General features: G+C 41.3%; 1 protein-coding gene across 1 annotated transcript; it reads left to right on the top strand.

The window, feature by feature from the left end:
* The first annotated feature begins 521 nt into the window (after positions 1-521).
* CTSS (cathepsin S) lies at positions 522-24,385 on the top strand. Its single transcript, XM_008049961.2, has 8 exons — positions 522-778; positions 2,816-2,942; positions 4,175-4,297; positions 7,190-7,339; positions 10,096-10,323; positions 11,657-11,822; positions 15,757-15,859; positions 23,962-24,385. The coding sequence occupies exons 1-8, from the start codon at positions 753-755 to the stop codon at positions 24,059-24,061; spliced, it is 1,023 nt and encodes a 340-aa protein (XP_008048152.1). The 5' UTR covers positions 522-752; the 3' UTR covers positions 24,062-24,385.
* Positions 24,386-24,941: the final 556 nt, after the last annotated feature.

Raw genomic sequence — 24,941 nt, 5'->3', positions numbered from 1 at the left:
TCGAACCCGCGAGCTCAGGCAATACACTCCTCAGCCTCCCAAAGGCGCGGGATTACAGGCTGAGCCACCGAGCCCGGCTGAAAATATAAATTTTTAAAAAAATGATAATTCATCTTGCTCCCACCCCACTCAGATCACCACTCTAGCAGTTAGATGCATATAGGTATATCATTTTCCGTGAATATGCTAACACATATACTTATATATACGTAACTATTTTTATATATAATATGTATTAATAAAGTTAGTTTGAATTGATGAACAAAGGAATAGCTGAGTGAGAATCAGACAACAGTAGGTCATAGATGAGTTGTATTAAAAGCAACAAGGTGGATTTGCCTAGGAAATCATGGAAGGAGCTGGGATTTCAGGAGTTTAATCCTCAACTCTTTATAATTAAATGATTTCCATCTGAAAACTGGTGTTTTTAATAAAGAGAATTGTCAGAATGATGAGGTATGAAAGGGGACACTTGTACTGCTCTTTCTTTGCTAAATTTACTCTATTGATCTTCCCTACAGGGGCTCTTCCTAATGGTTTACTGTGCCCATTTCATTCCCAAGTCCATTGGGAGAGGACCAGAGTGGCTAATGTAGTTAGATTTTAAATGAAACTGAAATGAAAGTTCACTTCCTCATTGTGGGTACCTCATGTGATGAGTTCCAATTTCTTTTTTAAAGCCAATTCAGCTGAAGCCTCCCTACTGCCTCTGAAATCTTAGAAGAGAGCCCACCAATTCAAGCACTCTAACCATGGGAGGACCTGCTGATTCTACTGTGTATGTACCGTCTTTTTCTTCCCACTTAGTCTTTAAACACTCGTTTATGTTTTTAACTTGCTCTGCCTGCCAGGTTTGAAATCTTTGGTTTCAGGAAGTAAGCTAAAAAAACATGTAGCTCAATTTGCCTCTTCTCTTTCTGATTAAAAATGGTCTATTTTTTAAAAGGTAATGTCTTTTGAGCATCTAAATTGAAGTTGAAATGTGGCTAATTTGAAGGTTTACATGGTTAAAATTTCATGTTTCTTTTTAGTCAGAGTCTTACTCACTCTGTCGCCCAGTCTACAGTGCAGTGACAAAATCACTGCCACGAAAGCCTCGAACAGCTGGACTCAGGTGATCCTTCTGCCTCAGGCATCTAAGTAGCTGGAACTACAGGTGCTCACCAGTTCGCCTGGCTAATTGATTTATTGTTGCTCAGGCTGGTCTTGAACCTATGGGCTCAAGCAATCCTCTCACCACCGCCTCCCAAAGTGTTGGGATTACACGCATGAGCCACCGCTCCCAGTTATTTCCAGCAGTTTTCAATTAAAAAGAAATGGAACAGAAAGAAGCATCCAGTTTGAGGGTGCTAGTCACTGAATTTGTTAAAGTCTCTTTGAATTAAATATAGAAGTGATATTTTAAAGAATAGTTAACTGCTTCATTTGAAATAGATATTTAATTGTTAAAAAAAAGTTTAAAAAAGAAAATTACCTAAGGATGTGAAAACAATACATGACAGTTATATCTTAACCTTCTCTAAAGGCTATGTATATTTAAATAGGCTTAAGAAGAATTTGTGTATTAAAAACTTCAGAAGATAGGCCAGACACGACGGCTCATGTATGTAATTCCAGCACTTTGGGAGCCGGAGGCAAGAGCATTACTTGAGCCCAGGGACTCGAGACCAACCTGGGTACCTTGGTGAGATCTTGTCTCTACAATAAATAAAAAAATTAAGCCAGGCTCGGTGGCTCAGCCGGTAATCCCGCGCCTTTGGGAGGCTGAGGTGAGTGGATTGCCTGAGCCGGCAGGTTCGAGATCCGCCTGGGCAACGAGACCTCATCTCTACAATAAATCAAAAAAATCAACTGGGCGTGGTAGCGCATGCCTGTAAATCCAGCTACTTGGAAGGCTGAGGCGGAAGGATCGCCAGAGCCCAGCAGGTCGAGGCTGCGGTGGCCAGAAGCGGCCACTGCACTCTAGTCTGGGTGACACAGTGAGACTCCAACTCAAAATAAAATAAAATAAAATAAATTAAAAAAATAAAAATTAGCTGGGCATGGTGGTGCGTGCCTGTAGTTCCAGTTACTTAGAAGGCTGAGGTTGAGGCTGTGGTGACCGTGACCATGGCACTGCCCTCCAGGTTGGGTGACAGAGTGAACCACAGGCACGCGCTACCACGCCCGGCTAGTTTTCTGATTTATTGCAGAGATAAGGTCTGGCTAAGTTGCCAGGCTGTTCTTGAACCCATGGGCTCAGGCGATCTTCTTATCTCTGCCTCCCAAAGTGCTGGGATTACGGGTGTGAGTCACCTTGTCCAGCATGTCCTGTTCTTTTTTTTTTTTTTTTTAGTTAGAGTCTCACTCTGAGCCACCGAGCCTGGCCTATAATTCTGATTTATTATCGCCTGTCCCTTTGATAGATTTTGTATTGCTATTTTCTATCCTGAAAAAATATGGGCCAGGCTCGGTGGCTCAGCCTGTAATCCCAGCACTTTGGGAAGGCCAAGGTGAGTGGATTGCCTGAGCCCGTGGGTTTGAGACCAGCCTGGGCAACTTGGTGAGACCTCATCCCTACAATAAATGAAAAAAAATAAGCTGGGCATGGTAGCGTGTGCCTGTAGTTCCAGTTACTGGGAAGGCTGAGGTGGAAGGATCGACTAGGCCCAGCAGGTCGAGGTTGTAGTGGCCGTGAGCGTGCCACTGCACTCCAGCCTTGGCTACAGAGTGAGACTCCAACTCAAAAAAAAAGAAAGAAAGAAAGAAAGAAAAAATATGGTCACAATATATGCAGCTAACAGCTACTCTTCCCGTGTTACCTTCCTTTAAATAGATTGAAATGCCTGATCTGGGTTCTCCTGGTGTGTTCCTCTGCAGTAGCCCAAATGCAGAAAGATGCTACCCTGGATCACCACTGGCATCTCTGGAAGAAAACCCATGGCAAACAATACAAGGCCAAGGTAGATGGGTTTGCAGTTCAGTGTGCTTTTACAAGTGCCCTGTATTCTGCCCCTCAAAACTGCTCTTACAAGCTGTGTTTTCAGTAAATAGTATGCACTCATTTCTTGCCAGATGCTGTTATCAGTGCTATAAAGTAGGTTCTATACAGGAGGAAACAAAACAAAGTTCTGTTATGGTGGGAGAGACAGGAAGAAAGTAAATAAAAAAGCAGATATATATAGTATGCCGAATGGTGATAAGCACAGTAGAGAAAAATAAAATAAGGCCTGGAGGGTAGGAAGGGCCTGGGTGGAAGAAGTCTAAGCAAACATATAATGGAGCGAAGGTTCCAGGCCAAGGGAAAACAGGTGCAAGGCCCTGAGGAAGGAGCACATTTGACACGGGCGGGACTAAAAGGCCTGGTGACTGTCCCCAGCACACAGAAGTGCCACCAGATATTGCATCTTGACTCTCACTTCCCACTTTGTACTTTTATTTCAAAACATACTTGCTGGCCAATTTTAAGACCTTAACCCTATTGCTTCAAATAACTAAGTCCCATAACTATATATTTGTGTTTATAAGCCAGCATCATATATTTATTTATTTAATGTATGAGGGAGGCCCCCCAAAATGGAATTCATTTATAAAAAATTGTGTATTTATTCTTACATGTTTACACTTCAGTCATCTTCAAAGGACTCTGTTTGATGCAATCCATCTATCGAGACGCTTTTTCCACGGCTTGAAATAGTTTTTGAACTCGTCAATTTTGATACCTTTTAGTGCTTCTGCCATTTTTTGTTTCACCTCTTCCACACTGGCAAAACGTTTCCCTTTGAGAACTTTTTTCATCCGGGAAAACAAAAAAAGTCACTTGGGGCAAGAACAGGTGAATAGGGAGACTTCACTGTAGCCTCCACCTCCTGGGCTCGGGCAATCCTTCCGCCTCAGCCTCCCAAATAACTGGGACTACAGGCATACACCACCATGCCAGGCTAATTATGTGTGTGTGTGTGTGTGTGTGTGTGTGTGTGTGTGTGTGTGTGTGTGTGTGGAGATGAGGTCCCGCTATGTTACCCAGGCTGGTCTTGAACTCCTGGGCTCAAGTGATCTTCCTGCCTCAGTCTCCCAAAGTGTTGGGATTATAGGCATGAGCTACCGTGCCTGGTCACAAAAGTGCTATTTTCATTATTGAACACTTACTTGTCCAGGATGCTGTCTAACTATGCTCTTTTTCTTTATATTTTAGAATGAAGAAGCAGTACGGCGTCTCATCTGGGAAAAGAATCTAAAGTTTGTGATGCTTCACAATCTGGAGCATTCCATGGGAATTCATTCATATGATCTAGGCATGAACCACCTAGCAGACATGGTAGGCAAATTACAAATAATCCATCTTTTGTGTCTGGGCAAGCACAATTTCTATCTCCCCAAAAGCAATTTAAAGGTAAACAACAAAACAACAACAAAGGAGAGTATAGCTATATAAGTACGAAGTTAAAAAACAGTCGAATTTAAGAACATAAGAATTTGTACCAAAAAATCTTTATCTAGTCCTACTTTGACCACTTTCTTTAACAATTACCTTTCTTAGAGGAAATTTTTTTTTTTTGAGTCTCACTCTGTCACCCAAGTTGGAGTGCAATGGCATGCTCACGGCCACCGCAGTCTCGACCTGTTGGTCTCAGGTGATCCTTCCACTTCAGCCTTCCAAGTAGCTGGAACTATGGGCATGAACCACCATGCCAGGCTTACTTTTTGATTTACTGTAGAGACAAGGTCTCGCCAAGTTACCCAGACTGGTCTCGAACCCCTGAGCTCAGGCAATCATCTCGCCTCTGCCTCCCAAAGTGCTGGGATTACAGGTGTGAGTAGCCATGCCTGGTCCTTAGAGGAAACTTTAAACTCACAGACTAGTACTGCTTTTATTTTTATGTATTCTAGAAAGCACTGCCTGAAGACTTTTGACAGTCTTTTATAGTACCTTACCATACTATTTAAGTCTAAATTGGCAATTTAATATGATCCACCTGCTTTCTTAATCCAAGCATATGGGTATTTAATGTCACAAATAATTTCTCTTAATTCTTTGGATTTTATGGTCAAAGTTAAGAAGCAAACACGTTGGGCAGACTGAATTCCTATTTAAAATCAAGAATCTCCTTGCTAATTCTTTCTCACGGGGAACAATAGTTTGGTTGACATTTTATTTTATTTTTTGAGTTGGAGTCTCACTCTTTCGCCCAGGCTGGAGTGCAGCAGTGGCATGCTCATGGCCACCCCAGCGTCGACCTGCTGGCCTCCAGTGATCCTTGCACCACAGCCTTCCAAGTAGCTGGAACTACAGGCACACGCTACCACGCCCGGCTAATCATTTTTTAGTTATTGTAGAGATGAGGTCTCACCAAGTTGCCTGGGCTGATCTCGAACCCATGGGCTCAGGCAATCCACTCGCCTCAGCCTCCTAAAGAGCTGGGATTACAGGCTGAGCTACCGAGCCCCACCTGGTTGACCCTTTTAGATGGCCCTTTTATGAAATGCTGCCCTGCTTCGAACCAAAAACCTGTCTCCCTGTAACTTCTAATTTTTACCATTTTCTTTTTCTCTTTCCCAATAAGATATATAACTGAGATTCTCATGCAAAGCCCAAGACTAAGGAAACCCAGATAATTCACCTCCTCAGATTGTAACAGAACTGATGTTGGTCACAGCTACTCCTGGTTTTTCTCTGTTTCAAAAGATATTCATGAGCCGAGCACAGTGGCTTATGCCTGTAATCCCAGCACTTTGGGAGGTGGAGGCGAGAGGATTGCCTGAGTCCACGGGTTCAAGACCAGCTTGGGCAACTTGGCGAGACCTAGTCTCTACAATAAATTTTTAAAAATTAGCTGGGCATGGTGGTGCATGCCTGTAGTTCCAGCTATTTGGAAGGCTGAGATGGAAGAATTGCCTGAGCCCAGCAGGTCGAGGCTGCGGTGGCTGTGTGTGTGCCACTGAACTCCAGTCTGGGGGTGACAGAGTGAGACTCTAACTCAAAAAAAAAAAAGATATTCACATTTGCAGGTATTAGGATATTAACAAGAAGTTCATAAGTGAAAGAAGTGAAAGGGATATACAGTCACACATCACATACAGTTCAGTCAACAATGGACTGCATATGGCAGTCCTAGAAGATTATGGAGCTGAAAAATTCCTATCATCTGGTGATGTTGATTTGTATTTGTGAAAACATAGGGCAACACATTACTCATTTGTGATGATGCTGGTGTAAACAAACCTGTGGCGCTGCCACTTGTATAGAAGTATAGCACCTATAATTATGTACAGTACATAATGCTTGATAATAATAAACGACTATGTTATTGGTTTATATATTTACTATTCTATACTTTTTATTGTTATTTTAGAGTGTAGTCCTTCTACTCATATGGAAAAAAGGTAACTGTAGAACAGCCTCAGGCAGGTCCTTCAGGAGATATTCCAGAAGGAGGCATTGCTATCACAGGAGATGACAGCTCCATGCATGCTTATTGCCCCTAAAGACCTTCCAGGGCGACAAAGTGTGGAGGTGGAAGATAGGCTAGGCTAATGTGGGTGTTTGTTTCTTTGTTTTTAACAAAAAAAGTTTCAAAAGTAAAAAAATATATAATAGAAAAAAGTTATAAAGCAATATTTTTGCACAGCTGTATGATATATATTTTAAGCTGTTATTACAAAAGTCAAAACATTTTTTAAAAATTAAGACGTTTATAAAGTCAAAAAGTTACAGTGAGCTAAGGTTAATTTGCTATCGCAAAAACTTTTTTGAATAAATTTAGTGCAGCCTAAGTGTGCAGTGTTTATAAAGTCTACAGTATGGTACAATAGTGTCCTGGGCCTTCACATTCACTCTTCACTCACTCACCAACTCACCCAGAGCAATTTCCAGTCCTGCAAGTTCTGTTCATGGTAAATACTCTATACAGGTGTGCCATTTTGTATCTTTTATACTGTATTTTTACTGTACCTTTTCTATGTTTAGATACACAAATACTGACTGCCATGGTACAACTGCCTATGGTATGTAGTACAGTAATATACCATTCAGGTTTATATCCTAGGAGCAATAGGCTACATCATAGAGCCTAGGTGTGTGGTAGGCTATTCCATCTAGGTGTGTGTAAATTCCCTCTATGATGTTTATACGACTTAATCACCTAACGATGCATTTCTCAGAACATATCCTCATCGTTTAGCGATGCATGACTATCTGTTTGCTTTATAGACCAGTGAAGAAGTGATGTTTTTGATGGGTTCCCTGAGAATTCCCAGCCAATGGCAGAGAAATGTCACTTATAAGTCAAACCCTAATCAGAAATTGCCAGATTCTCTGGACTGGAGAGAGAAGGGCTGTGTTACTGAAGTGAAATACCAGGTGAGTTTCACCATCCCAAGTCTTTGCACTCTAGGTAGGGCTCTCTCTTCTTTAAATGCTTACCCTAGCTACATGATTTGGAGTGAATCTTACAGTCCCATATGTTACTTTCTAATTATTTTTGTTGTTCTTGTCTTTCTAACTAAAGTGTAAGCTCCTTAAGGGCGAGGATCACATATTATACTTTATTCATACAGCTGGCCCTCCATATTCATGGGTTTGACATTCAGGAATTCAACAACTGTAGATCAAAAGGATTCAGAAAGAATAACAATACTATCAACAATTTAAAAAAATACACTTTAAAAAAAGTATAGTAACTATTCATATAAAATTAACATTGTATTAAGCATTACAAGCAATCTAGAGATGATTTAAAGTATATAGGAGGATGAGCATAGGTTATATGCTACTTATATGCAAATACCACCTCATTTGCATAAAGGACTTGGGCATCCTGGATTTTGATATCCACAGAGGTCCTGGAACCAATCCCCTGTAGATACCGAGGGACAATGGTATTCCCCAAAGTGCTGTTCTAAGTGGTTATAAAGCCACCTATTTAGACAAAAACTAGCAAATAGTTCTTTTTTTTTTTTTTTTTTTTGAGTTGGAGTCTCACTCTGTCACCCAGACTGGAGTGCAGTGGCCACTCCCGGCCACCACAGCCTCGACCTGCTGGGCTCCGGCGATCCTTCCGCCTCAGCCTTCTGAGTAGCCGGAATTACAGGCATGCGCTACCACGCCCGGCTGATTTTTTGATTTTATTGTAGAGATGAGGTCTCGCTGCCCAGGCGGGTCTCAAACCCGCGGGCTCAGGCAATCCACTCACCTCAGCCTCCGAAAGGCGCGGGATTACAGGCTGAGCCACCGAGCCCAGCTAAGACAGACTCTTTCCACTCACTGACTGCTTGAGAAGTAGTTAGCAGTCAATGTGTGTAAAAGAACCCTGATCAAGAAGTTTCTCTCTCCATCCCATTTATGAATTTCAGGGTTGAAGAAGAAAAAAGAACTAGAGCTTGAGTGGCCTATAAATAGTACCACTCAGGTTAATTCATGGCTGAGCTTACATTGTTAGATTACAAAATATGTACCTTTAAAACTGTTGTTAGGTTGTACAGTGGCTTACGCCTGAAATCCCAGCACTTTGGGAGGTGGAGGCCAGAGGATTGCCTGAGCCTAGAGGTTCGAGACCAGCCTGGGTAACTTGGCAAGAGACCTCATCTCTACAATAAATCAAAAATTAGCTGGGTGTGGTGGCGCACACCTGTAGTTCCAGCTACTTGGAAGGCTGAAGTGGAAGGTTGAGACTGCGGTAGCCGCGATCATACCACTGTACCCTAGTCTGGGTGACATAGTAAGACTCCAACTCAATAATAATAATAATAATAATAATAATGAAACTATTGTTCCTATGTTGTATTGATCTATAGTTTGCTTGTTTAAAAAAAACTACAAAAATCCTAAATTAGTTAAAGATAACTAAGGGTAAAACACGTGTCGCCTTAGAGGCCAGCGTAAGAGAGAAGAATCAGAGCTTCTAAGCAGTTCCCCCAGCTTGTGATCAAAGAAGAAAGTCAGATGTTAATTGCTGAGGTGAATGGCACTGCTGCTCTCTTACTCTTTTCCGCCTACATATTCTTCTTGCAGTTAGTTGTGGGTGTCTTACCCAAGCTTCTCGCAAGTAAAAGCTTGGGAAGACCCAATCAACTACATATTTAGGTGTTAAATCTAAGTAATTTAATGAACTCCTTGGATTTTAACAAGTGATTTTGCTTTAACCAAAAGCAATTTCAGTTTGCTTCCTTTGGGTTGAGGGCAAGGTACGAGGAGGGGAGGGGAGAGAACCATTCTGATGGCTCTGAATGCTCTGCCTTTAAAGCTCCAGTAGCTTTGTGTTTTTCTGTTTGTTTATGCCTCCCTGTAAAATATCTTTTTTGGGGGGGTGAGGGTATCAGAGTCTCACTCTGTCGCCCAGGCTGGAGAGCAGTGGCATACTCACGGCCACTGCAACCTCAACCTGCTGGGTTCAGGCAATTCTTCTGCCTCAGCCTTTCAAGTAGCTGGAACTACAGGCGTGTACCACCATGCTGGGCTAATTTTTTGATTTATTGTAGAGATGAGGTCGCGCCAAGTTGCCTAGGCTGGTCTTGAACCTGTGGGCTCAGGCAATCCTCTCATTTTGGCCTCCCAAAGTGCTGGGATTATAGGTATAAGCAGTAGCATGCTCACAGTCACTCCAGCGTCCACCTGCTGGGCTCAGGTGATCCTTCCAAGTAGCTTGAACTTCCAAGTAGCCTGGTCTGTAAAGTATCTTTTGATCAAAAAGTTTGAAGGTAACAGCGTTTGAAAAATGCCAACCTAGGACTAAAGTTAATATGTTTCAGGCATTATTTGGCAGAAGGAAGTAGGTCAAGATCCTTCTAGCTCCTCTCAAAATCCCTTTACTATAGGAATCTATCTCCTTACTTATGGGTGAAAATAGACAGGATTTAATACTTACTCTGTGAGAACTGTTTCTTAATTGAATATGGTCATTATGCTCTGAGATTAGCCATTTGCAAATCTCCATCGGTTAGACCCTGGCTAGAGAACGATCAAGTATTTAGTCTTTATTCCCACTGTTTAAGAGAGAAGGAAACGTGTAGGGAGGAGCTCTTATAGGGTGAAGTAGTTGGCAGTTGTCCAGTCAGTGTTGTGGAAGTCACTCCTGCTGATTGTCTGTGACTACCTTTGTGACCTTGTGTCTGTTTCAGGGTTCTTGTGGTGCTTGCTGGGCTTTCAGTGCTGTGGGGGCCCTGGAAGCACAGCTGAAGCTGAAAACAGGAAAGCTAGTATCACTCAGTGCACAGAACCTAGTAGATTGCTCAACTGAAAAATACAGGAATAAAGGCTGCCAAGGGGGCTTCATGACGCAGGCTTTCCAATACATCATTGACAACAACGGCATCGACTCGGACGCCTCCTATCCCTACACAGCCAAGGTGTGTCACAAGCTTTCCATCCACACTGCCCATGACCTCAAGTTCTCCACTGACTGCACTGGATGCCCCACCATTCCAGTTGCTTGAGAAGCAGGACTGTGTATAAGAGAGAACTCCAATGGGAATTCTTAAATTCTCAAGAGTTCTCTTTCTTAGAAAGGACCCCTTTTAATGTGCCAGGAGCACAATGTTTTTAAGCAAGCAAATAGCATTTATGTTTAAAAACTGACTTTCAGCAAACTACCCTGAAAAAACTTTCTGCATATCTGGCTGGTATTGAAATTTTTTTCTCCCGCAACCTCCAATGCTCAACCTCTTCTCAGATTATTCACCACATCATTCTTCCACCTACTGAGAAGCTAAATAATGTTCTCCTCTCCTCACAAGTTCATTATGCATTTTGTTAAATGATATAAGTATTACGTCCATATTACAGAAAATAAGAAATAGTAAAAATATCACTCAAAAACCTCCTACCTTAGCCACTATTATTTTGATTTATTTCTTTCAAGTTATTTTACTGCTAAGTATTTAAAAAACAGTTGTATATACAACAGACATGAGTTTGTACCCACCTTTTCTCACTTGAAATATATTTGTGTTCCCATATTATATGGCCTTTATAAGCCAGTATCTTAATTGCAGATCATCTTATAAGCATTATATCATCCAAAAGATCTTAAATCTCGAATTTAGAGTTTATGAGCTCTATGTAAGTTACAGTTTATTTATTATTTCTTTTCTTTCTTTTTTTTTTGAGTTGGAGTCTCACTCCATTGCCCAGGCTGGAGTCTAGTAGCACGCTCACAGTCACCCCATCATCAACTTGTTGGGCTCAGACAATCCTTCCGCCTCGGCCTTCCAAGTAGCCAGAACTACAGGTGCATGCTACCACGCCCAGCTAAGTTTTTGATTTATTGTAGAGATAAGGTTTTGCCAAGTTTCCCAGGCTGTTCTTGAACCAGTGGGCTCAGGCAATCCCCTCATCTCAGCCTCTCAAAGTGCTGGGATTACAGGCTTGAGCCACTGTACCTGGCCTAGAGTTTATTTCTATGTCATATTTCCCTACAATCCTCTTCAGAATCTGAGGGGACATTGTCCTGGCAAGTTTTGAATGTATGAATAGCTTACAATTTACAACAATCATTCTATCTTTCCTCTGTGATTGGTGAATCCTGAGACCTTAGGATTTGGAAGATTCACAAAGGCAGGAGGAGCTTTAGACACTTGGCAAGGCTAACATGAGGAAAGCAAACATATTTGAAATCCAGTTTGGATACTGACTTATAAAGGAAGTTGAAGTATATTTTTCTGTCTGATACTTTTTTTGCAGGATGGAACGTGCCAGTATGATGCAAAATATCGTGCTGCCACGTGTTCAAAGTACACTGAACTTCCTTTTGGCAGAGAAGATGTCCTGCAAGAAGTGGTGGCCACTAAAGGACCTGTGTCTGTTGGAATAGATGCGAGTCACCCTTCCTTCTTCCTCTACAAAAGTGGTAAAATTCAGATTTATTAAGTTTGCAATAGCATTATGTCTAAAAAATGTAAATATTTTAAAAATATTTTATTGCAAAAAAGTACTAACCATCATCTGAGCCTTCAGCAGGTCAAAATCTTTTTGGAGGGTGTTGCCTCAATGTGGATGGCTACTACCTGATGGGATGAAAGCTGCAGAAGTTGCTGTGGCTGTGCCATTTCTTAAAATAAGCTAACAATGATATTTTGCCCTGATTGACACAAATGATTTCTCTGTAGCATGTGATGCTGACTGACAGTATTTTACCCACAATAGAACTTTCAAAATTGGAGTCAATCTTCTCAAACCCTGCTGCTGCCTTATCAACTAATCTTATGTAACATTATAAATCCTTCGCTGTTATTTCAACAAAGTTCACAGCATCTTCACCAGGAGTAGATTCCATCTCAAAAAAACCACTTTCTTTGCTTGTCCCTTAGAAGTAACTCCTCATCCATTCAAGTTTGATCATGAGATTGCAGCAATTCAGTCCCATCTTCAGGCTCCACTTCTAACTCTAGTTCTCTTGCTACTTCCACCACGTCTGCAGTGACTTCCTCCACTGAGGTCTTGAACTACTCAAAGCCATCCATCAGGCCTGGAATCACCTCTACCAAACTCCTGTTAATGTTGATATTTTTACCTCCTCCCATGAATCACCAATGTTCTTAATGGCCTCTAGGATGGTGAATCTTTTCCAGAAGGTTTTCAATTTTCTTTGCCCAGATCCATAAGAGGAATCACTATCTGTGGCAGCTCTAGCCTTATGAAATGCATTGCTTAAATTATAAGACTTGCCGGGCTCAGTGGCTCAGCCTGTAATCCCGCGCCTTGGGAGGCTGAGGTGAGTGGATTGCCTGAGCCCGCGGGTTCGAGACCCACCTGGGCAACTTGGCGAGACCTCATCTCTACAATAAATCAAAAAAATTAGCCAGGCGTGGTAGCACACGCCTGTAGTTCCAGCTACTTGGAAGGCTGAGGCGGAAGGATCGCTGGAGCCCAGCAGGTCAAGGCTGCGGTGGCCGGGAGCGGTCACTGCACTCCAGTATGGGCAACGGAGTGAGACTCCAACTCACAAAAAAAAAAAAAAAATTATAAGACTTGAAAGTCAAAATTGCTCCTTGACCCCTGGGCTGCAAGTATCCATCAGAGCACTTGAGTGACCAGGTGCATTGTCAATGAGTAGTAATATTTAGGGTTTTTTTATTTTATTTTATTTTTTGAGACAAAGTCTTACTCTGTTGCCCAAGCAAGAGTACAGTGGTGTGCTCTGAGCTCACTGATGCATCAACCTCCTGGGCTCAAGCAATCCTCCTACCTCAGCCTCACAAGCAGCTAGGAGTACAGACACACACCTCTATGCCTAATTTTTTAAACTTTTTGTAGAGACAGGGTCTCGCTGTGTTGCCCATGCTGGTCTTGAACTCCTGGCCTCAAGTGAGCCTCCTGCCTCAGTCTACCAAAAACAGTGGGATTACAGGTGTGAAATGAGTAGTAATATTTTGAAAGGAATCTTTTTCTGAGCAGTAGGACTTAACATTGGGCTTAAAACATTTAGTAAACCATATTGTAAAGAGATGTGCTGTTGGCCAGGCATGATGGCTATGAAAGTCCTGGATGACATCTTCTGATATAAATCTGTTTCCCCTACATGAAAAATCTGTTGTTTAGTATGGCCACCTTTATCCATGATCTCAGCTAGATCTTCAGGATCACTTGTGGCAGCTTCTCCATCATCACTGTTGTTAGGTTGTATGGTGGCTCATGCCTGCAATCCCAGCACTTTGGGAGGTGGAGGTGAGAGGATTGCTTGAACCCAGGGGTTCGAGACCAGCCTGGGCAACTTGGCAAGACCTCATCTCTACAATAAATTAAAAAATAAGCCGGGCATGGTGGCACGCGTCTGTAGTTCCAGCTACTTGGAAGGTTAAGGTGGAAGAATCACCTGAGCCCAGCAGGTCAAGGCTATGGTGGCTATGAGCAGCATGCCACTGCACTCCAGCCTGGGCGACAAAGTGAGACTCCCACTCAAAAACAAAACAAAACAAAATCTCATGAAGCAGTCTCTGCTGGCTTCAGACTTTTCTTCTGTAGCTTCCTCACCTCTTTCAGCCTCTATAGAATTGAAGAGTCAGGTCCTTGCTCTGAATTAAGTTTTGTCTTAAGGGACTGTTGTGGTTTGTTTGATCTTCTATCCAGACCACTCAAATTTGCTCCATGTCAGCAATAAGGATGTTTAGTTTCCTCCAAGAATTTTCTTTTGCATTCACATCGTGGCAAACTGTTTGGCACAAGAGGCCTAGCTTTCAGCCTGTCTCAGCTTTGACATGCCTTCCTCACTAAGTTTAATCATTTCTAGCTTCTGATTTAAAGTGAGAGAAACTCTTTGTTTCCCTTGAACACTTATAAGTCTCTATAGGGTTGTTAACTGGTCTAATCTCAATATTGTTGTGTCTCAGGCACTAGGGAGGCAGAAGAATGGCCAGGCAGTGGAGCAGTCAAAACACACCCAACATCAATTATCAATTGAGTTTGCTTTCTTATATGGGTGCAGTTTGTGATGCCCCAACCCCCAAATTACAATGGTAACATCATAGTAACATCAGAGATCTCCATAATGGATATAATAATAATGAAAGAGTCTGAGATATTGTGAGAATAACCAAAATGTGACACAAAGACATGATGTGAGCACATGCTTTTGTAACAATAGCACCGACAGACTTGCTTGACATAGGGTTGACACAAATCTTCAATTTGTAAAAAAAAAAATTCAATATCTGGCTCATGTCTTTAATCTCACTACTTTGGGAGGTTGAAGAGGGAGGATTGCTTGAACCCAGGGGTTAGTGGTTACAGTGAGCTATGATCCCACAACTGCACTCCAGCTTGGGCAACAAAGTGAGACCCAGGCTCTTAAAAAAAAGAAAAGAAAAAAAACTATGTATTGAACCACGATAAAGCAAAGTGCAATAAAACAAGGTGTGCTAGTATACACAAAAAAATACAATAACTGACTGTATATAAGTTAAAAAAAAATTAGAAAAAGGTGGTGGCTTATCAAATGTTTCTGAGGAAACTATGATTAGATTGATGCCAAACTTGGCAAGAACACTGACAAATATAGCATTGATGGCAAACAATTATGAGCTCTGACTAGTTTAAGTATATGAGTGTATGCTCCTAATATATATATATATTTTTTTGAGTTGGAGTCTCACTCCATCACCCAGGCTGTAGTGCAGTGGCACACTCACAGCTACCCCAGGGTCGACCTGGTAGGCTCAGGCGATCCTTCTGCCTCAGCCTTCCAAGTAGCAAGAACTAGAGGGACATGCTACCATGCCCAGCTAATTTTTTTGATTTATTGTAGAGATGAGGTCTCGCCAAGTTGCCCGGGCTGGTCTCGAACTTGCAGGCTCATGCAATCAACTCACCTTGGCCTCCCAAAGTGCTAGGATTAGAGGCTGAGCCACCAAGCCTGGCCAACATTTTATTTATTTATTTTGAGTCAGAGTCTCACTCTGTTGCCCAGGATAGAGTGCAGTGGCAGGATCATGGCTACTGCAGCCTCAACCTGCTGAGCTCAGGCAAGGCTTCTGCCTTAGCCTTCCAAGTAGCTGGAACTATAGGTGCGTGTCACCACACCTGGCTAATTTTTAAATTTATTCTAGAGACAAGGTTTCACCTAGTTGCCCAGGCTGGTCTCGAATCCCTAGGCTCAGGCAATTCTCTTGCCTCTGCCTTCCAAAGTGCTGGGATTACAGGTATGAGCCACCATGCCTAGCTGTTCCTAACATTTTAATTAACCTTGCTATGTATCCAAAAGTCTAATAAAAAGTAATAGCATTTTCAAATGTTCTTTATTATCATACAATACTCACCATTTTTCTATACCCATATTTTATTCTCAGGTGTCTACGATGACCCAGCCTGTACACAGGTTGTAAACCATGGTGTACTAGTGGTTGGCTATGGTAACCTTAACGGGAAAGACTACTGGCTTGTGAAAAACAGGTAATATATTTGCATTTTAATTTAGTTAGAATCAGGAATCTGAGGGAGCCTTACAAATACTCTCTTGTGATTTTTATGACTATGATCATGATAGTACAATGAGTTTTATAGCTTCATTTTGTGTGTGTGTGTGTGTGTGTGTGTGTGTGTGTGTGTGTGTGTCAGAGAATGGAGGGCAGTGGCACACTCACGGTCAACCCAATGTCAACCTCTGGGCTCAGGCAATCCTTCTGCCTCAGTCTTCCAAGTAGCCGGAACTACAGACATGCGCTACTTTGCCTGGCTAATTTTTTGATTTATTGTAGAGATGAAGTCTCACCAAGTTGCCCAGGTGGGTCTCGAAACCCTGGGCTCAGGCAATCCTTTTGCCTCAGCTCCCAAAGTGCTGGGATTACAGGCTTGAGCCACTGCGCTCAGCCAGCTTTATAGCTTCTTACAAAGTGGCATTCTCAATTACTCAGTGCCCCGTTTCTTCACTTACTATTCTGCCTCCTCATTTTGTTTTCACAATTTATCTTCTATAATCATTCCTTACCATTATTCAATCACTGGAATAATCATCACATTATTCCAATCATCATCTTCTCTGATTATTCCTTCTCAGCCTCCCTTATGAACATCTATTCCTCTGTTAGCCCCTAAATGTTGTATTTCCCCCAGGGCTCTATCCTCTACCCATTGCTTGTCTTATTCTCTTTTTTCTTGGGTATCATCGTTCCACTATCATGACTTTATAATCTGTATATGCTGATGGTTTTTGAATCTCTAGCTTTTGCTCTGATGTGTGCCCAGAACTTCAACTCAACAGGACCTTCCTGCTTAAACATGTCAGTCTCTCTAAACTCCAGTTGTCAAGCAAGTCAGTACTCTCTCCACTGTACTGTTATGCCTTCAGCATTTCCCCGTCAGGAAATGGCAACACCACACTACACAGTCACCCAATAAGATATCATTGATTCATCCTAGACCCTTCCAGGTCCAATCAAACAATACGTTAGTCAAACTAATTTTACCTCATACGTGTCCTTCATTCCGTCCCTTCTGTTTCTTCAATTCCTGATCTGGTTCAGACATCTCTTGCCTGGCCTATTGCTGTAGCCTTCTAACTGGTCTCCCTTACTTTCTTTTTTTCCCTTGTGCTCTCAAACCCATTTTTCACACTGTTCCAAACTGATTTGTCTAAAATATGAATAAGCCTGGACTTATAACTCTGCTTAGTGTCATTCCGTGTAAAATTAGTAGAGAAGACAAGTCTATGTTGTAGTCTCCACCTCACCTTGCCAGCCTCAGCTCCTCATCTCATGCTTCTCACTCTTGTTATAATGAATACACAGTTAGGGTTCCCACATGTGTTACCTTATCTTTAATATCCTCATACCTTGGTTATGTGCTTCCTCTTCCTGAACATCCTTTCTCTTCATTCTCTTTATTGTTCCTTTTCCTTCTAAAGCAGTTCAGACATGATCTATTCCAGGAAGTATTTCCTAAATCCACGGGATAAGCAAAATTTCTTTTTTTTTCCTATGCTGTCAAAATGTCATATGCACACTGGATTACAGCATTTTATGCATTATATTTAAATTATATGTTTACCTGTCTGTCACTCCAATATTCTGTATGTGCCTTTGGGTAAAGATTATGTCTTATCTCCATATCCTCAGCACAGTACATATAGGTGGCATCTAATGGCCACCACTAGGGTGTATTGAACTGACATCTATGTAATTCATAAACAAAAGGAATATAACTTCTAGAGCATACAAAGAGAGGAAATAGAAAGATTTGAGACTTTTCAGCACACTTGAAGCATCTCTTTGTGTTAGTTTCCTAGGGCTGCCACAACAAAGTCCTACAAACTGGGTGGCTTGAATAACAGAAACTTCTGTCTGCCAGTACTGGAGGCTGGAAGTCTGAGTCAGGGCATTGGCAGGCTTAGTTCCTTCAGAGGACTGAGAGGAAGAAAATGTTCAAAGACACAGAAAGAAAAGTACTGTATGATCTCACATATAGAATCTAAAGAAGTCAAATTTATAGAAACAGAGGGTAGAACAATGGTTGCCAGGAACTGGGGGGTGGGGAGAATAGGAAGATATTGATCAAAGTGTAACAAACTTCCAGTTATAAGATGAACAAGTTCTGGGGATGTGCAGCATAGATGGTGATGAATATGTAATTAATGTGATTGTGAGAATTAGGATACAATATAAAAGTATAGCAAATCACATTGTACTCTGTGAATATATACGATATTTGTCAACTGAGTATTTTTTTCAAAAAATATGTTCAGTGCCTCTCTCCCGGCTTCTGAAGTTTTGCTGGCAATCTTTAGCTTTCCTTGGCCTGTAGAAGCATGACCCCAATCTCTGCCTTCACTTTCACATGGCATTCTCCCTGTGAGTGCATGTCTGTCTCTGAGTATAATTTTGTCTTTTCTTATGACATCAGTTCTGTTGGAGTAGGGCCCACCCTAGTAACCTCATCTTAATTTAACTAATTACATCGACAATAGTCCTACTTCCAAATAAGGTCACGTTCTGAGGTACTGGGGTCAGGATTGCAACAGGAATTTTGTGGGGACACAAGGCAACCCCTAACATTCCTCAGATCTTTACTGGAAGTTCATAGTCTACAAATCACAAACAAAAAAGTTGCTTTCCTACTTTTTTCATGATATGGCATACCATATATAATATTACATAATAAATTCAGAATATTTGTATGGCCTATTTAGAAGGTAGCCGGGGCATCAATATCTTGGCTTACCAATAACTTATTCACAGCACTAACCAGTTGGGTGTAGACAGGTGATAGCTTTTTTAAGTGAAGCAATAATTTCCCTCATATCTTTTTTTTTTTTTTTGAGTTGGAGTCTCACTCTGTCGCCCAGACTGGAGTGCAGTGGCCGCTCCTGGCCACTGCAGCCTCACCTGCTGGGTGCTGGCGATCCTTCTGCCTCAGCCTTCCAAGTAGCTGGAACTATAGGCACGCACTACCACGCACGGCTAATTTTTGATTTATTGTAGAGATGAGGTCTCGCCGAGTTGCCCAGGCAGGTCTCGAACCCGCGGGCTCAGGCAATCCACTCACCTCAGCCTCCCAAAGACGCGGGATTACAGGCTGAGCCACCCAGCCCGGCTATTTCCCTCATATCTTACTGATGCTCTGAGGGACTTCCTACAGCAGATGTTCTAAATTGCTTTTTGTATTGAAGCTGCTCTTCTTAAAGATCATCTGTATCTTTTACTGTTGGAATTCATAACTTCTCTGCACTCATTCATTCAACAAGCATTTACTAGGCATCTATAGTGACTGGCATGATCTAAGCCCTAGATATACAAAAAATATTTTTGAAAAACCCATCCTGCCCTGAAAGGGCTCACAATCCAACATGGAATTGGGTCTGTTAAATGATACAACACCTCATGGTAAAATGACATATGTCTGAATGGCTGTGGGACTACAGAGTAAGAGATGCTGAACTGCCTAACTATCCACAGAAAGGTGTCATCCACATTAAGTTTTCAGATTCATGGAATTGCTCACTTGTTGGAAGAGTAGAGTGTGTTGGAAGTTGGAAAGTTGCTCAATGGCCCAAAAAACATATGCATTGGTACAGAAATATAAATGATCTCTCTACATTATAAACTCTCGAATGCATTTACTTTCAGCACACCTATGACACGGAGACATTTTGATTCATTTTGCTACATCAGCTTTAGCCTCGTATTTTCCCCATTACTTACTATATCTGGCTATATCAAAGCAAACTCACCTGCTCCTTAAGTTTCCTTTCTTTCTTTCTTTCGTTTTTGAGTTGGAGTTATCACTCTGTCACCCAGGCTGAGGGGCAGTGGCACGCTCTCAGTCACTGCAGCTTTGACCTGCTGGGTTCTGGCAATCCTTCCGCCTCACCCTTCCAAATAGCTGGAACTGCAGGTACATGCCACCATGCCCAGCTGATTTTTTTATTTATTGTAGAGATAAGGTCTCACCATGTTGCTCAGGCTGGTCTCGAGCTCCTGAGCTCAGGCAATCCTCTCACTTCTGCCTCCCAAAGTGCTGGGATTACAGGCATGAGCCACTGCGCCCGGCCATAAAATATTTTATTATTATTATTATTTTTTGAGTTGGAGTCTCACTCTGTCACCCAGGTTGGAGTGCAGTGGCACGCTCACAGTCACTGTAGCCTTGACCTGCTGGGTTAAGGCGATCCTTCCACCTCAGCCTTCCAAGTAGCTAGAATTACAGGTGTGCACTACCAGGCCCAGCTAATTTTTTGACTTATTGTAGAGACAAGGTCTTGCCATGTTGCTCAGGCTAGTATTTGATTAAATCTTGAAGGACAAGGACTTAGGTGAAAAAGGGCAGTCAGAGCACAGAAAGCTAAATGTGCAAATGCAGAGGTGGGAAAAGGGACAGGAGTTAAGGGAACTGCATGTACTTTTCTTTTCTTTTTTGAGTCGGAGTCTCCACTCTGTCGCCCAGGCTTGACTTGCTGGGCTCCGGTGATCCTTCCACCTCAGGTTTCCAAGTAGCCGGAACTACAGGTGCCCGCTACCACGCCCAGCTAATTTTTGATGTATTGTAGAGATGAGGTCTCACCAAGTTGCCCATGCTGTTCTCGAACCCATGAGCTCAGGCGATTCCCTCACCTTAGCCTCCCAAAGTGCTGGAATTACAGGCTTGAGCCACTACACCCAGCCTGCATATACTTTTCTAAAGATTAGCGTATGAGAGAGAAGCAAGATAGACAGGGACCACATGATGAAACACCACATTCACTGCTGACACTAAGTCCTAACAAGGAGAGATTGAACGTACACAAGAATTACAGCATCCATGAAGGGTACATTCAAAGAAAATCCTCTTAGATAATCAAATGTGTACCTACTGATCTCTTAAAAGGTTGAAGTACGTGTCATTCCCAATACTACCAAGTTAACCACATGTGAAAGAATGTGGAGTTTTGGAGTTTTTCGCTATTTTGACTCTTTTTTCTTCTTTTTTTTAGAAAGCAGGATTTATTGAGACTACAGAAAAGCTTCCACAGTGGGAGGGGACCCGAAGGGGTTGCCCTGGTCTCTTCTTTTATATCTTCCTTTTGTTTATACCTAATCTTTCTAGCATGTATGTAACATTAACCCATGTTCTAGAATTTTTCTCTCCTTTCCTGACATTGGTAGTTAGCATCTTTACATAATACAGTATATCACAGTGAATAAAAGCATTAACTTTGAAGCAAGGCAGATCTTGGTTAGAAACCTAGCTCTCTTTACTGTTATTTAACTTCTTAAATTTTTTTTTTTTGAGTTGGAGTCTCACTCTGTCACCCAGACTGGAGTGCAGTGGCTGCTCCCGGCCACCGCAGCCTTGACCTACTGGGCTCCGGCGATCCTTCCACCTCAGCCTTCCAAGTAGCCGGAATTACAGGCGCGTGCTACCACGCCTGGCTAATTTTTTGATTTTATTGTAGAGATGAGGTCTTGCCTGCCCAGGTAGGTCTCAAACCCACGGGCTTGGGCAATCCACTCACCTCAGCCTCCCAAAGGCACGGGATTACAGGCTGAGCCACAGAGCCCGGCTAACTTCTTTAATTTTAAAACTGCAGCAGGCTATTTCACTTCTTTAATTTTTAGTTTCCTCATCTGTAAAATGGGAATAATATCCTCAAGATTATTATAAGGCTTAAACAAGAAAATGCATGTAAAACACTTACCATGTAGTGCCTGGCACATGGTATGTGTCCAATAAATCATAGTAATTACTCTTATTATTCCTTTGTGTCTCTACGAACAGAACACTATACAACATAGAAAACCACGCCCTTAACAACATTTCAACTGTTCCAATACAGTAATAAGTTTTACAGAATGTTTTCATGGCTAACAATTTAGGCTAATGATTTAATGCCTAAGGATAACTGAGTAAAATTTCTTTTATGGGGATCAAATGCAAAATAACAGATTGTACAACCCTCTTATAGTTTGGTGGGGAATAATAAACTACATATTCTAGGCTGGGCGTGGTAGCTTATGCCTATAATCCCAACATTTTGGGAGGCCGAGGTGAGAGGATTGCCTGAACCCACAGGTTCGAGACCAGCCTAGGCAACTTGGCAAGACCCCTTTGCTACAATAAATCAAAAAATTAGCAGGACAAGGTGGCAAGTGCCTATAGTTCCCAGCTACTTGGAAGGCTGAGGTGTAAGGATCACCTGCCCAGCAGATCAAGGCCACGGTGGCCATGAGCGTGCCACTGCACTCCAGCCTGAGTGACAGAGTAAAACTCTAACTCAAAAAAAAAAAAAAAAAAAGACAGCCAGTTTTCATTTCAACTAAATTTTGCTGCTCCAAACACTAGGCATTTTCTCAATTTCACTTTTATTTGTATCCTAGTTAGAGCATTTCATGAATTCTGCCTCATATTATAATTACTTTTATATCTATAATTACAAAAATCTCAGAATCATAAAGAACTTTAGACATTTTTTCTCTAACAAGAAATTTGTGAGCTTTTTCACTAGACTGTGGAAAAGTGAGAGAAACAAGAATATTTTAGACTTTTTAAAAAATCTAAATTTATTTTACTCAAAGGACTATTTTAAAAGTAGAGAGATGTCATTGGATTTTTTTGTATTTGGTATTAAAACATCCTTTCATTTACAATATGATGTCAATAGTAAATAGAATTTTGTATATCCATACATGCTAATTTGAAAATTGATAACTGGACCGGGTGCAGTGGCTCACCCTTATAATCCCAGCACTTTGAGAGGCCGAAGTGAAAGAGTTGCTTGAGACCAGCCTAGGCAACATAGCAAGACCTTGTCTCTATAAAAAAATTTTTTTAATTAGCCAGGCATGGTGGTGCTTGCCTATAGTCCCAGCTACTCGGGAGGCTGAGGCAGGAGGATTGCTTGAGTCCAGGAGTTTGAGGCTATGGTGAGCTAAGATTGTACACTGCACTCCAGCCTGGGTGACAGAGTGAGACCCTGACTCAAAAATAAAAATAAAAAATAAACATAAAAATTGATAACCATATGTCAATCTGTAAAAATTTTTTGAAATCCTCTAAGTTCATGAAATCCAAAAGTGAGAGAACCATTGATCTCCTCTAACCCTTATCTTACTCAGAGGAGTTTCCGCTGCAACATCTATAACAATTTATGCAAGAAGCCTCTGAACACTGCAGTGTCAGGGAGCTCACTTCCTTACAATGCAGCCAATTCTATTTTTTGATACCTTTGGTTTTGAGAAAGTCTTATCTCAGCTCCACTTCTAGATAAAAAACCCTTTCAGAGCTGCATTTCTTATTTACTTTAGAATTTCCTGCCCTATGCCTTTTTCATAGTAGTCTCTCAAAATTTTTATTTTTATATTTTATTTTATTTTTGGCCTGCCCTCCCCACCCCAATTTTATTTGATATGATTTTTGGTACAGGGTCTCGCTCTGTCATCTAGGCTGGAGTGTAGTGGCATGACCATAAGTCACTATAGCCTTGACCTCCAAGTCTCAAGTGATCCTCTTGCCTCAGCCTCCTGAGTAGCTGGGACTATAGGAATGCACCAGTGCACCTAGTTAATTTTAATTTTTAATTTTTTTTGTAGACACAGGGTCTTGCTATATGTTGCCCAGGCTAGTCTTGAACTTCTGGGCTCAAGGAAACCTCCGGCCCAGTGCTGGGATTACAAGCACAAAAATATTTCTGTAGTGACATTCTCTAGAGGAATTTAAGCTTGATGGAAAATAATCACCCATGATACTATTACGCAAAAATGTAAGGATAAAGCCTCATAAAGGACAGCAATACTCTTTTCTTACATAAGGCATATTTACAAAGTAGGAGGATTAAAGCACGGTGATGGATCTTATTTTGTTTTCCTTAGGTACTAAGTCTATTCATCAACATAGCACTAAAGACTTCCAAACTATCCTTTGGAAACTACTTAAAATCCCTGGAGAAAATATTATATGATTTCATTCTAATTTTGTTTTACAGTTTTTCATAGATAATCACTTATAAGAGAAAAACAAAGATAAAAAGTTGATAATATGATTTGATTGTATTCATTTATAATTTTGTGTTCTTTCTTTTTCTAAAGCTGGGGCCTCTACTTTGGTGAACAAGGATATATTCGAATGGCAAGAAATAGTAAAAATCACTGTGGGATTGCTAGTTATCCCTCTTACCCAGAAATCTAGAGGATCTTTTCATTTTATAACAAGTCAAGAAAGATGCAACACTTTCTCTTAATTTTACCAGCTGTATTCAGAAGAAATGAGTGTGTCATGATCAATATATATATATTATACTGACTCAAAAATACTTTTTAAACTACAGATCTCAGGGGAAACGTTTGCTAAGTAAATTAATAATGTACTATAGATATTGGGAACTGTTCAACCTAAAACAATCTGCCATTTAGCATTGTTTGATTTTATACTCTTTGTCTTTTTAAGTCTACTAATAGCCTTTTGTAACTTGATGGCCTAAAAGTGCTTAATAAATCTGTCATTTCAGACTTCTATCATTGCCACATACCATTCTTATTCTTAGGCAACTACCACAAATCTGTCATGGGAATGTTCATTGTGGCATGCTGGTGCGCGGCTAACCTTGATGAGAGGAAATATTAGGTTATAAATGTCCTGAAGGCTCAGGTTGTATCTCTGCACATAAAAGGATTCAATAAATGTTTTTAAATTAAATGATGTTCAAATAGACAAATGCTTATAAGACAATGTTTTCAAGTGTTTTCGAAGAATTATTTTAATAATTAACTATTTAATATACTACTCCAAATTATTTTACCTAGTAGTCAACAATTTGATCACAACCTTTTTCTGACAAGTAATTGAGCCAACCTGAATAAAATGACAAATATATATATATATTTTTGAGTTGGAGTCACTCTGTCACCCAGACTGGAGGGCAGTGGCTGCTCCTGGCCACCGCAGCCTCGACCTGCTGGGCTCTGGCGATCCTTCTGCCTCAGCCTTCTGAGTAGCCGGAATTACAGGCATGCACTACCACGCCCGGCTGATTTTTTGATTTATTGTAGAGATGAGTCTCTCTGCCCAG

The sequence above is a fragment of the Carlito syrichta genome, unplaced genomic scaffold, assembly GCF_000164805.1.
Source record: "Carlito syrichta isolate Samal-C Ts95f unplaced genomic scaffold, Tarsius_syrichta-2.0.1 Scaffold142856, whole genome shotgun sequence".
Taxonomy (NCBI): domain Eukaryota; kingdom Metazoa; phylum Chordata; class Mammalia; order Primates; family Tarsiidae; genus Carlito; species Carlito syrichta.
Note: the sequence above shows the minus strand (reverse complement) of the source record. Positions and strands in the feature narration are given on the sequence as shown.

Coding starts and splice junctions, on each gene's coding strand:
- CTSS (XM_008049961.2), top strand. CDS start 753: ATGGGAGGACCTGCTGATTCTACTGT. Junction 4,298..7,189: donor TGAACCACCTAGCAGACATG/GTAGGCAAATTA, acceptor TTTGCTTTATAG/ACCAGTGAAGAAGTGATGTT. Junction 15,860..23,961: donor TACTGGCTTGTGAAAAACAG/GTAATATATTTG, acceptor CTTTTTCTAAAG/CTGGGGCCTCTACTTTGGTG.